The sequence below is a fragment of the Cygnus atratus genome, chromosome 7, assembly GCF_013377495.2.
Source record: "Cygnus atratus isolate AKBS03 ecotype Queensland, Australia chromosome 7, CAtr_DNAZoo_HiC_assembly, whole genome shotgun sequence".
Classification (NCBI taxonomy): domain Eukaryota; kingdom Metazoa; phylum Chordata; class Aves; order Anseriformes; family Anatidae; genus Cygnus; species Cygnus atratus.
The window spans coordinates 3,250,492-3,264,149 of NC_066368.1; the positions used below are offsets into that span (position 1 = coordinate 3,250,492).

Below are 13,658 nucleotides of genomic sequence, written 5' to 3' on the forward strand. Positions count from 1 at the left end.
TGTGTGGATTATGCATCTCCTTAATAAGATAGTCAATGGAGTTCATTAGTTTATATTTTTAGGGATTAAACATCACTGAGTTTAGATGTTTTTACTGAAATGTAATTGATCCTGCGGAAGCAGGGATAATTTAGCATTTTGGTATTTAAAGCTATACATAGTCCCTGACTGCTCACAAGGATAGGGGTTGCCTGGGAAGGGGCGTGATGAAGAAAATCCATGCTGCCAAGATAAGAAATGAGGGGTAGATGTAGACGGTGTTCAGAATTGAGGGCAACTGGAGGTGAGTGGTCTGGGGTGGAAGGCTGAGGGGAGAGGTGGAGGAAAAGGAATTTTTAATAGTGGGGAAAAGCAGGAGGCCCAGCTCTTTTCCAGGTGTATTTGTGCCAAGATGACCTGACATTACCACTGTTATCCCACAGACGTGCCTGTCCCACAGGCGGCCCAGCAGGGGCTCAATGGCTTGAGCCAAGCACAGCACAGGGCTCCAGCTTGGGAACCGCGGGACTTTGCATCCACTGAGTTTCCCCTGAGCTGGGGAAGGCATTGTCCAGATCACTGTGAACTGTGAACAGACACAAATCTGTGTACCCTCAATCATTTTTTTTTTTTAAATAGAATCACATGGCTGTTGTGCCTGCGATGTCCAAAAACCTACTTTGGCCAGTTTTACCAGCTGTTCTGGGTACAAGGATCATGGGGGTCAATAGGCAGAACTAAGTATCAATACCCAAAATGTGTGGTTGGGGAAGAATCTTACTGAATAAAAAGCAAAACTGCACAATAAGGGTTTACAGGACTGGGATCTTTCTTGCTATTTCTCTGCAGCATTCTGCACAACATGTGGGCATTATATGTATTTTGGTGGTACACCAAGGATTAGATAATCTGTATTTGGTTATTCTCCCAGACAGTCGGTAATGATAATTTGAATGAGGAAGATTTTAAAAAATGCATCTGGCAACTCTGTGGGCGTGTTGTTGTTTCTTTTTTAAAAAAACAATATAAAATAAGTTTCTGGAGGCACCAGAAATAATTAGGAAACCAATAAATAATCGCTGAGCTCTAACACATGCAGATGACTTCCCAGAGGAAGCAGCCAGGGCTGCGTGTGCAGCAGAAAATGGGGAAACCTTGGCTCGGGGTGAGAGGTTGGGGGGGGGGGGGGGGATCCCCGGGGGGATGGCCGGGGGGTGCTCGGGGCTGGGGGCGGCGGGCGCTAGGACCCGGCAGGGGCGGCCTCATTTGTTCCGTGGCGAGCGGAGCGCGGCCAGGCTGCTCCTTGCTGCAACGGTCAGCGCATCCCGCCCTGCCAAAAAGGGGGGAAAAAAAAAACAAAAACACCAAAAAACCCCCACACACAACTCTTTGAAAGAGAAAAAAAAAAAAGCCAAGCAACTTTTTTTTTTTTTTTTTTTTTTTTTCCCCCTAAGAAAGCGGGGCTCCGCAGCAGCCCGTGCAGCAGGAGCAGGAGGGGTTTGGGAGTTAACTGCATGCAGGAAATCTCTCACATCCTGAGTCCCGGCTCGCTCCTCTCCGTAACTGTATATTATGGTGCTGCTCTCCAGCCCCAGCTGATGAAAGTTTGTCTCCCTCAGTCTGGGCTAAGATGTCAAAGCGGCTCCATGCGGAGCAGCGGCGCTTCCCTCCTCCGCGCCCCCCAGCCCAGCTTTCCGTGCTGCTGCTCAGCCTCAGCTGGCTCCTCTTAGCATCACCCAGAGCCCGAGGTAAGTTACCGAGAGCTGGACGTGCACACCGAGAGCTTTGGAAACCCTTTCCTCAGCCCACGCTCCGTTTTACGGGGACACCAGCAGCCGCCCGGACAAAGTGAGAGCACCGGGGGGCCCTCCGCACCCCTCCGCACCCCTCCCGAGCCCTCCCCGCTTTGCTGTCCCCCTCTTTTCCCCCCCCTAGAGGCCTCCCTGCCCCTTGGGGGGGCCCATCCCGGGACCCCCCCCCCCCCCCCGCTCCCGGAGCGGTCAGAGCCCCGCAGGCAGCCCCCGGCTGGGTGCGGGGTGCGGGGGCTCCTTTGGGGTCCGGAGCCCTTTTGCAGCCGGGAAGCTGCTGGTGCGAGCTGCCCTGCCGGGGAAAAGTTTGCTCGCCGCCCCGCTCATTCAAAGGGAGCACAGGCAGGCAGCGGTGACTTCGTTTGCAGAGATGGTTTGCAGCTCTGTGATCCCCTTTTACAGCCGAGAAAGAGCGACTTGGCTCTGCACAGCAGCTCCGGGGCTCATTTGGGAATCGCTGGAGCCCCGGGCCCTGTCCTCTCGCTTTAGCAGCAGCTGACAATGCATATTTCATGCGAGAGAGGGAGGGAGATCCTCTCTTATAAATATATTTAACAGCGCTGAAGAGTGCACAGATCTCTGAGTGTTACTGGAAGCTCGTCTTGGGTCTTTTTTTTCGTTGCAACGTTAAACTTTGTACATGTTTGTTTGTCTCCGAATGTATGCACAGAGACTTTCTCTGGGACTTTGGCTCTGGACTTGCTAGGAGAAAGGCAGAGGTGTGCTTGGCCACACGTCAGCCGGAGCACTGACATCCTAGGACAGGCAGAGCAAGCTGATGCATTTAATCTAGGATTAATGGGACTAGGATTAATGGATTAATGGGACTTGAAACTTTTGCCTCTGTGAGGGATCTTAACTTATGTCCTTCTACATTTGTATTTCTTTCCTTACACTACATCAGCACCCTGGGGAGAAAGGCTGCAGAAAGTCTCAGGTAGATGAAGAGCCATCAGTCCGCGGTGCCCCTGCCTGCTGCGTGGGCAGGGGGTGGCTTTGGGTGGGCTGAGCACCAGTGTCCCGACCTGGCCATGGGAGCTGCTGTGGCCAGACCAGCCCCTCCATGCGATGGAGGCACGCTAGGATGGGGTACGCCTGGCTACCTGCCCCGGGAAGGTTTGGGGTAAGGGGCTCCAAGAAATGAAAAAATGAACATACCCCAAAGTAATGACCTTCTAATAAAATTAAAGGCACGCTGTGGGTGGCTGAGATCTAACATTGAGATGAGAAATGGTGAGCGGCGGTGGAAACCCCATCGGCTGTATTTTGGGATTCCCTAAGAGCCAAGCTGAGTCTCTAAGGTCACGTTTGTGCTGATGAATTAAGCTCTCTGAAGTGTACATCAGTTTCCTGTCCTTATGCTAGGTGTTGAGCAGCAGTGGTGCTCACTGACCCTTGCAGCTCAGTCGGATTTTCCTGTTTCCTTGCTACCTCCCTCCTGCTCCATGCCGTTACATGTCCATAACTTGCTCTTTTGGATCTGCAGCCAGTGTGCTCAGCAAATAGCCTCTCCTTTCATTCCTTTTTTTTTTTTTTTTTTTTCCTGGGGAAGTAGAGAACAGCTTTAGCCTTGCCAGAGCGTGTGCTGCTTTCTTGGTCGCAGAGGTGCTGAAAGTTACAGCCGCACACTGCTAGACCCGGCGGAGCTGCCCGGTGATGAAAAGCCCTCTTAGCTGTGCTGGCACGCATCTCCTCCGGGCGCTTTGAAGCCCTGTGACTTCTACCTCAGCTGGCTCCACTGCCGTGGCTGCTCCGGGCCTTGTGTCCGTGATTTGCGGTGCTGCCAGGACAGCCTGACTTTTGCAGCAACGCATGCCTAGAGATTAAGACGGAAATTAAAATTATGATACACCTTGAAAATCAGTTTTGAGATGCATTTTTTTTTTTTTTTGAAAAGGCAAGAGGCACACGTAACGCGACAGCTCTCATGTTAAACAGAAATTACCAGGTTACGAGCTAGGCAAGTAAAAGTAGCCTCGCCTCTCAATTTCGGAGTGAGTTTCCTTTCCTATTTTTATGGTTTCACAATTGCATTTTCCAGTTGCCAAAATCTCCAGCTCTTGGCTGCTGCCTGAAAGGACCCCATGGATGACATGGAAAACTGACTGAAGTACCGGCCTCAACAAGATAGGAAAGCTAGTTTTGCTTTGTTATCCCAGTGGGGGATAATGTCTGGAAGGTCAAGATCTAATCTTATAGGTTTAAACAAATGTCTAAAATTCAGTGTCTGTGTAAGCTTTTTGCAGAGTCAAGGCCTTTGTGTATCTATCTACAGGGCAGATGATGAGGTGATGGTGTGTAAAGGCGAAGTCTGTATCAGTGTGTGTGGGAAGCCTTGTAAATCTCTTTTAGATATTAGGTGTTAGCTGCAAGAACAGCAGAAAAAAAAAAAAAAAGAAAACCCTAAAACTGCAGTCCAAAATTCTTCACCTTCAGTTAAAACAACTTTTCTGCCAGGTTTAATTTTTGCTACTGGTTGCAACTGCCTTGGCTGTAATGGAAATAAATTACAGGAGGAGATAGTTTTCCTTGTCTTGTGCTTTAACACTGATCTCTCCAACATGCCCCCTGTTTTCAAACTCATTTTCAAACACTGTCTTCTTTCAAACTGTTGGACCTTACGTGGCAGATATTTATGGTCTGTGTATACTCACCTTCTCGTCTGACGATTATCCCTATCAGCTCCCCTGCAGATAGCCTGGCACGAGCTCTCTGCGTCCACAGGGCTCCACAGATCCCAGCCAAAATACACCAGCTGAGGACATTATGCCTGCTTTTCCAACCATTTTCACGTCCTTAATTCTCACGTTTGCTGGTGAGCAGCTGGTGGCTTCTCATCTCTTGCTTTCCTTGAGATTTTTGGGAAGGTCACATCCAGCCACAAAGAGCATCCTCAGCCTAATGGCTGATGGGCTGCGTTTCAGCTGCTTTTCACCTTGCTCACGGCACAGAAGTTGCATCTCCTACAACACGTGAGCAACCACAGCGGCCCAGGCCTGCGTTTATCTGCTGCTTCCACCGTCAGCTGCCGCCGATGCTGTCGATCACAAAATTCTGTTTTAAAAAGGCTGAATTCACATAAGGGCTTATTTGGTCTGCCACCAGCCTCGTTCAGACCTCACATATCCTAATCCTGACAGATTTATCACTGGCAGTCTGTATGTTTTTAACATGTCTCATATTGCCAGTGCGATTTGTCTGAGGAGTCCAGCTGGGCTTCACTTTGTCGGCGAGCTGGCGGGCAGCAGCAGCAGGGGACAGGGACAGGGACAGGGTGCTCACACCAGCTGAGCCTGGCATCTGAGGATGTGCCTGGGGCAGGCTGATGGGCTGGGCGCTGCCTCGACTATGTACCAGCTCGGATTTTGCTCTTCATGTTGCATGCACTTGCGTTTCGTTTAGCCTTTCAGATTACTCCTAGGACAAACGCCTGTCATCTCCAAAATTTTACAGTACCAAAAGTCTAAGTCCCACCTGCAGAGGCTTCTCTTTTACCCTGCTGAGTGACCAGGGCAAATCTATGGCAAACTGATTAAAAAAGGCATGGCTTAATTAAATCTGTTAAAGGGTTGCAGCTGGTTCTTTCTAGGACAGCACAGCACAAAGGATAATCTCTTTTCTTTCTGGTGAACACCAGAGTGAAATGCTTCAAGTGCCCAGTGCAGCAGGGTTGGGCATCTTTAAATGTCCCTTTCAACCCAAACTGTTCTGTGAACTGTATTAAATCCTTGCCTTTTTGATAAAAGGGTCACACAATACCCAAGGAAAGGTGTTGTTTCTCAGTAGACTTCAGACTCAAGAGGTTTTGTTTGTCTCCAGCTGTGATTTGGATGCTCAGCTAGACGGTGCCTATCTGTCTGGTAATGCTTGTAACTTTGGCCAGTCTTGCAATGCATTGTCATTATCTCAAAATAGTACTTTTATGCCTTTTTTTGGTATATTTTTTTCTCATCTTGTGATGGTCTTTTATAATGAAGTGACTGGTGAACCTACTATTGGGGGATTCGTGTAGTACTGAGCCTACTGCTAAAATTATGAAGAAAAATGTTGTCTAAGGTATGATGTTAAACTGCAGAGTTACCCTAATGTCTATGAATTCACACTGGTGTGTAGGCACTGCTACAACAGCACTGCAAAAAGTGCTTGAGGTGCACGGAAGGCTTGTGTTAGGAATATGTAGTCAAACTGTACAGGAAACATTTTTTTTGAGGGAAAGACTTTTTTTTTTTCTCCTTTTCCCCTCTTTCACTAACAGTGGAAGAGGCCAAATGGTATTTGCTGAAATGAATTAATGTTCTCAGCATTAGCTATTTAGTGTCACATAAGAGTTGGAGAATACATTGATACTGAGTGTGTTGTTGGCTTTGGTGTTTCAGAAAGTGACTTGATCAGCTGCATCATCTAATCAGAAATGTTTACTCCTCTGTTAAGTCACTTCATGTTGTTTAATTAACTTTTTTTATACAATATATAAATGGTGTTGCTCTTCTCCATGATTTGCAACTAGGATGAGAAATATTGGGTTGGACCGGGGGTAGAGATTGTCCATCCACTTAGTCAAAGTGATGAAACCATCATTTGGATGAACATATCCTTTCTCATCCAAAATATATGATCTAATAAGGCGAGAAGTGGAATGTTTCATGGCCTGCTATGCATGCTGGATAATACACTGCAAGGCGTAAAAAGCTGGATGCAGAATTTGGCACAAAAGGATCTTTAGCTAGTTTATTCTGAGATATTTGTCAAGACAAACAGTGTCAGTGCTTACAAATCTAGTCTAATGGTATATGTCAGATGCATTAACTGAAAAACATTTTTCTGACAGTGGTGAAAGTTTGCTGTTTTCTTGCTTCTATTTAATGTTTTCTAATTCTGAAAACAGCTGATCAAGCAAGAGAAATAAACTTCATGTGTGACTGCTTACCTTTGAAAGAACATATCGGAATATAAACATCACCAAATCCAAGTGTTTATGGGATTTTGTTTTGGTATAGTGATGTAAAAAAAAAAAAAAAAAAATCTGGACTTTGTCATAATGCTGCACTAAATGAGGTGAGCATATGGGCCTGGCCACACGTGGAGCTGGGCATCACCACTGTCCTTACTCTGCAGTGCTGTCGGTACGAGTGCTGCAGGTCCTCTGTTACTTCCATGATTAGAGGATGCGAGGAGGAGAGCGATTCTAGACTATTTAAGTCTAATTTGCATTCCTTCTCTGCCACTGAGAGCACTGCTATGACAGCTAGAGCTGGGAAAGAAATTTGGCCCCTGCGGCTTCTCGGGAAGGATATAACATCTCGTTTGGACTCATGTTCTTTTGTGAACTGGAGGTCATAGAACTGTATTCAGGCTAAAAACTGCTTGTGCCTTTTGACACAGACTTTAAAGCATGAGATAAACATTTCAAGTGAAATTGTATTTATGGGTTCATGTATTGCCTCTTCAATAAGGAAAATGCATCCCACAGAAGAGACACTTTGGGCAAAGATGTGTGTTTGAGGGGAAAGTGCATTGTCATTGCAGAACTCTTTACCCTTTGGAAAGTAGGAGCTTGTCTATTTTGCATTATACAAAATAGTTACATATTTAAAGACTTGTCTGTGAGTCTGATCTTTAGTCGTGATAATTTGTCTCACCTCCATGGATGTGGCTCCTTTGTACAACCTGGTGTTAACACAACTTTCTATGCTATTCATTTGGAATCTGTCTGAACAGATCCGAGGATGTGTAGGTCAGATGAACAAAGCCCTGTTGGTGACATGGGAAGATATCCTGGATATTCTTCCCACCCCGAGGAAACAATAAGAATAAATGTTCCTTACTCCTGTCTCATCTCATGAAGAAGCTGTGAAAGTCAAGAATTATGGACCAATGCAGTGCTTATGGCAACATTTCTTGTAAGGTTGCACGCACAAACCTGAACAGGTTAGGTGGCTTCAAGAACATCAAGTAACCCTGAGTTTTCATGGCTCTTCCTGTTTTTTGGAAGATGAATGACAAAATTTGGTAATAGCTTATGTTAGCATGGGCACACTTAATTGTTCATTGTTCCATTGTATAATGTAGGTAGCAAACAAACAAACAAAAACTTACAAAAAAAAACACATGATGGATATTAACTCCTCAGCTCAGTAGCTCATTTGCTAGGATTGGGAAAGAACCACATATGGTTTCCCAAGAATATTCACCTAAATTAATACTGAAATGTGCTTCAGCTGGGTTTGCTCTGCTTTCAGTGTGATTTCCCAGAGAACATCTGAATGAATGATTTATGTGCATGTGACGAGGACAATTCAAACTCCCACTCAATAATTTTATTCACTGGTGATTGTATATTGTATACAGGATAGAACATCCCTCAATACGGTTTCCTCAATACAAGGATTCCTTGTATTCAGTGAGGGAGGCTATTAAATCATTGGGAAAAAAAAGGATTGTCCAGTACCTTTTAAAAGACTGAGAGGAAATTGTATTTTGGGGAGTAATTTTGAACTTTATTCAGTGGAAAGTAGAATTTCTTTGGAGAGGAGCAGCTGGAGAGGAATGCTGGATCTGGGTATTCTTTTAATTATGTGGACTCATCACTGAAAAGTGAAATGTTCGCTTTCTCTACTTTTTTTCTTTGACATTGGAGCTCTGTGGTGTGGTTGTGTCTGTTCTTGTAAAGCACACGTTATTATTTCTCCACCCAAATAAGTGTTTTTGTTAGGTGCTGCCTCTCTGATGCTGAAGGGTGTGAGGCTGAGTTTATAATCTGAATGGGAATCTCTGGGACTGGGATCCTCCTCTGGGAGGGAGCAGCAGTTTAGGAAGAAGCAGATGTGCCCCAGTAGCGCCTGTGCTGGGCTGATGCTGAGTTAAGGTAGGACATCCTTCATTATGGCATCCTGGAAATGCCTGTGTGAAAGGTAGTGTGCAACCCTCGATATTTTTTTACCTCTTATTTGTGCTTTTCTGTTTGTTTTCATGAAACAGAACGGACAGGCCATTTTATATGGTGTGCATCAGGACTTGGAAACAAAGCAAGCTTAAGATAAGGCTTCCAGTAAGAGGACAAAAGTTCTCCAAAGCCGTTGTGTTGCTTCTTGTTTAAAGCTGCTTTGGTTTCAATCTTGCATTTATAATTTGCCCTTTCCTGCAGACATCAAGCACTCAGCTCTTCCACAGGGGAACCTTGGGGTACCCACCCATCACCTGGCGTGCCCTCCAGTTCAGTGCTGCTCTGGTTTTAATTTCCCAAATTTCAAAATGTTCTCTTCTAGAAAAAAAAAAAAAAAAAAAAGGCAGCTCTGTCTTTGGACTGGTCCTGAATAGTAATTCCTCAGTCAAACACAACAACATCACAAATGAGGCTGGACAGCTGTTTCCTAAATATAGTATATGTCTATACCCGGTAATAAAGCTTGGTTTTCACCATCTGAAATGTCCTGCAGCCTCCCTGCCCCCTCCTGCAGTCGGTGGCAAATGTTCTCCAAACTCCACTTGTCACATTTTGTTCTGGAGAACAGGGAGGATATTGAGATATACTGGCTTCTTTCCTTGAGTGCATTTCAATATGTATTTCGTATAATGAGAGCCCAAATCCTTCTCGCATTACTTATGCTTTAATCACACTGTGCTCTCCCAAGATTGCTTTAATCGCATTTGCATCAGCAGGGGTAACTCTGTATGATGAGCAATATTTCATCTGCAAACAGAGGAGAAGACCGATCTCGGGCGCATGACAGGGAAGGAACTGGCTGTCCTGGCTTTGTTACAGCACAGCTCTCCAGCGGAGAATGGTGCAGCATCCTAATTTGAGGGGTAGATATTCAAGAATTAGAAAGAACAAAAGCTATTTTTAAGGTTTTCTTGAGGATCTGTCAAGTGTGATAGTTCCCTTTTAATTTTCTAGCAAATGGCTTTTTGACATGTGTTAACTCCAAAGAAGTGCAATGCTGCCGAGTGCAGCAGACATCATTTTGTAGTTTAGCCATGACATTACTGTATATGAGAACTGAAAAGTTATATAGATATTACACCAATATATAAACCATGTGTGTTAGAAAGACAAGTTCAGTTTTGAAATATTTGACTTAGCTATGCTTTTCACTTTCAATCTGTGCCAAACATGTGCTTGAATGACTGATGGAGTCATATGGTTCCCTGAATAAAGCACTTTATTGTGCACAGACTTAGAGCCTTCCAACAGTTGTATTACAGAAGCTTGAAGATTAAGATGATCCAACTGCTTAGGGGGTATGTTTCACAATGAACATATTCTTTTTCTTTCTTCCTTTTTTTTTTTTTCTTTTCCCCGTCTCTCTATTTTTCGCCTTGAGATGTGTCACTGGTTTGTCCAGCTGGTCGCGCAGTGACACTGACCACAGCAGCCCTTGCTGGCGAAGAACAGCAAGTTACCTTCAATTTGCAGCTTTCACTCCCGTGTCCACGTTGAAATGCTGCACACGTGATTTCGCCAGAGTTTATGGGATGTCGGGGGGGGAGGGCTGGTTCCTGTTGCAGATTATTTCCTCTGCAGAACTGGATTTAGAAAGGGAATAACTCCTGCAAGAACAAGTGATGACAGGAGACAGTCCTTAGAATTATAAAACTGAAATATTAAAAAGCATGTTTTTAAGGCTGTTTAGTTAAAGGGAATCAGTGTCTCAAACTCTGATCTCTCATCTGAGCAGTCAGTTCTGGTGAAGCTGCTTAGTGTGAAAGATCAAGTGGACATGCTGCAAAATCACACCCAGATTAGCTTGAAGTTGACAAACTTGTCAAGCTGGAGAGAGGATCCTTTTTCATTAGATACAGGAAGAACAGAAAATTAAACTCAGAAATGCGTGGAGTCATCTTGCTGTTGTCTGTGCTCAGGTTCAGCAAAGACCTGTGCTGACTTTTGATGTTCTAAAAATCTGGTACATGAGAAGTAATTTTGCAATGTGAAGAAAAGACAAGATTCATGCCCGAGAAGATCCGTGGAATGTTTTTTGAAAGTTACTTGTGTTTAAATGCCTGAGGTCTTGGGTGTGGGAAGGGGGAAGGAGTGAGAGCAGGAAAACTTTGTGTACCATTAGCTGGCTTTTTCTAATAATTATTTTTATAATTATTTTTCAAGGCAGGCCATGAAAGAACTAATTTGACTAGATTTTGTGGAGAGAATTAATGTATTGCTCGGATGGGCAAAGGTTAGTTTAAAAGATAATTTATGGTTCAGAACTAATAAAAACTTTACTGCAAGAGATAAGATTTTTATTTTATGTGCAGTCAAACCTTGCTCAGCCTTTTGTGCTCACACACAGACGAGGGCAGGGTCTGGCACACTGTACTCTTTAAAAGCTGAGTAAGTGCTGTTAGCAGGGTAATGGGACGAAATCAGGCTGGTGGGTCTTCTGATTTTTGTTCCTTTTTTGGGAGGATGGCTGTGTTTCCTGTTGGTGCTTAGTGTAAAATTTCAGAAGGACAGACAGTTGACTTTAACACAAGCTACTCCTTATTGTATCCTATGCAAGTTACAAGGCTTGCTTTCTTTAACCACTGTGCACTGGAATTCTTAGATTGTTTTATTTTTCAGCATTTTAATATTTATTACTACATAGTAATATAATCTAAATTATTGTTATGAGTGACAATTTATTATTATTCCTATCTGAAAGAGAGTGCCATTCCTGAAGATGGCATCAGCAAAACTTGTGATCTGTGCCTGGATAATGTACGGCTTGGGTAATGTTTTTGCTTTTGCTGGAAGATGTAGTGAAATAGAGAACAGGAAGCACACCCCCCATGCCCTGGACAGATAGTTGAGATATATTTAATTTTTTTTGTGTGTGTGTGTGTAATATAGTCTGAGTCCTAATACTAATAATTTCCACTTAAAGCAAGTTTTTTGTTGTTGCTGTTTTTTTCTTGATTCAGAAGAGCTGGATGTGGTCTTATTTGCTCAGAAGCTTTATATTGCAATCTAATTTTATGTATGGCCACTTTATACTCTTGCCATTTATAAATACATCATCGCTGGTGACGTAAACACCAAGAAGAGGTACGTGAAGCTAAAGGACAACCATGGGCCCTGTCACCTTTGCTTTTCTAGATTATGCAATTAATTCTTTTAGTTATCCTCTTGCAATTCAGTCTTCTCCACTTCCCTGATCGCCCTGGCAGCCTTTCCAATCCACCAGTTTCAGGCTGAATTCATCCTTTGTGAACACAGGTGATAAGAAATGCCCACGCTATTCCAGATGTGCTTGTACTGGTAACTTCAGTGTCTGGTATTCACTGGAAACACCTCTTCTGATGCATTGTTCCTGTATTTGCTTCATATGATATCAGTACTGGATGGCTCCTATATTGAATATCATGTACGGGTCCTTCTTGTTTCATTTGTCAACACTTTGCTCCAGCCTTCATGTTACTGGATTCTTTTGTGCTATTCCTGCCCTTTTCTGTGCAGACATCATCTCCTAGCTTGGAGAATTAGATGTGAGGGTGCTTGAGGACATTGAGTAAAGGTTGCTGATGGAAATACTGACTGATCCTAATGCATCATCTTCATGAACCTGGTAGAAACCTTCCTTTGCCAGGCTGGTTGTCGAGTTGTACTTGGTGGGTAAGCCCTACACCCTGACAGTTTCACCCCCTTCTTAGTTTTCCTAAGTTAATACCCATTTGGAAGGGCAAATGCTTGGTCCTCTATTCTCAGTGTGTGAGCTTGGTAATTATGGATTAAATAATTGTATTTTGAGTCTGGAGGTGATAACAGGGCTGTCCCAAATAAGACATGACAAGGCTGATTGCCAGTGGTTGGGCGGGTGCTGGAGGCAGCCATGGTTCCAGCCCCTTCCTCCATAGCCAGAAATGCCCCATCTAAATCATGGGTCCCACTAGCAGCAAGCTAAGCTGAGGAAGCTGGAGAAAACGAGGAGGGAAATGGATAAAGGATGCCATTTCTGTCTTCCATGACATTGCCAAAGCCTGCGATACAGAGCAATGCCATTAGCTGCTCTCAGTTTGCTGAAAGGTTGCTCAAGTCTATTACTCTTTCCTATCCTGAGATTATTCCGGTGATTAGCTGCTTTGTTGCAGAGAAAAAGTAGATAGGCTGCAACTTCCAACTCTAAGCCCATTTGTAATATGGAAGGCAACACAAGGATAATTTAATTTAGCTTTTTTTATTTTCCTTTATCTTGGCTGGTGGCAGTGTGCAGTGCATGGGGGGCTGCAGCTGGGGCTGCGGCCAGGCATCCTGCAGCACTGGGGAGTGGGCGACGACTGTGATGGGTGCAGGGGCTGCAGGAAGGAAGCACAGAGCCATGGGCTGGGTTTATTGTAAAGCTGTAGGTTAAGAGATGGGTGGTGTGCACCAGCCGCCCCCCGTCTGGCTGCTTTTTGCCACGCCATGCCATGCACAAGCAGCGTGAGCAGGGATGCATGCTCCGGGCAGGCAGCTCTCTCCTTCCCCTCCAGCCCATCTCATCCAGAGCCACTCGGTCTGGGGAGTGCTCGCCTCTTTGTTTATCATAAGGATGAATAAATTGTGCTGCCTGACTAAAAGCGTATTAATTTTAAGTAAATGGGAATCTGAAGTGTGTCTGGGCTTCTTCAGGAGGCAGTGGCTGTTAAACAGAGATGTCACATCACATGCGTGGAGTTTATTTTGCACAGAGCTTGGGGGAACTGAAATACAAAGAGAAAGATGACAACTATTCTTAATTACTTGGCCAACAAGTCCTTGCATGATATTGCACAAAGATGAAAAGTTGTAGAAGTACATCACAGATGAAAAATGCGTAAGCAACGCAAAAGTCACTGACAGATAACATCTACTCATCTTGCTATTTGTACAAAGTGTCTTTTATATTACTGAAAAAAAGAATAAAGGGCTCT

General features: G+C 44.5%; 1 protein-coding gene across 2 annotated transcripts in view; it reads left to right on the forward strand.

The window, feature by feature from the left end:
• Positions 1–1,252: 1,252 nt before the first annotated feature.
• The window catches only part of ADAM12 (ADAM metallopeptidase domain 12), a 181,515-nt gene continuing 169,109 nt past the window's right edge, over positions 1,253–13,658 (forward strand). The window contains exon 1 of one of the 2 annotated variants that reach the window (XM_035547503.2): positions 1,253–1,727. In XM_035547503.2, coding sequence (XP_035403396.1) covers positions 1,610–1,727 — 118 coding nt within the window. In that variant the 5' untranslated portion in view covers positions 1,253–1,609. Of the gene's footprint in view, positions 1,828–13,658 lie in introns of both variants that reach the window. The other variant, XM_050711794.1, reaches the window with a different exon arrangement.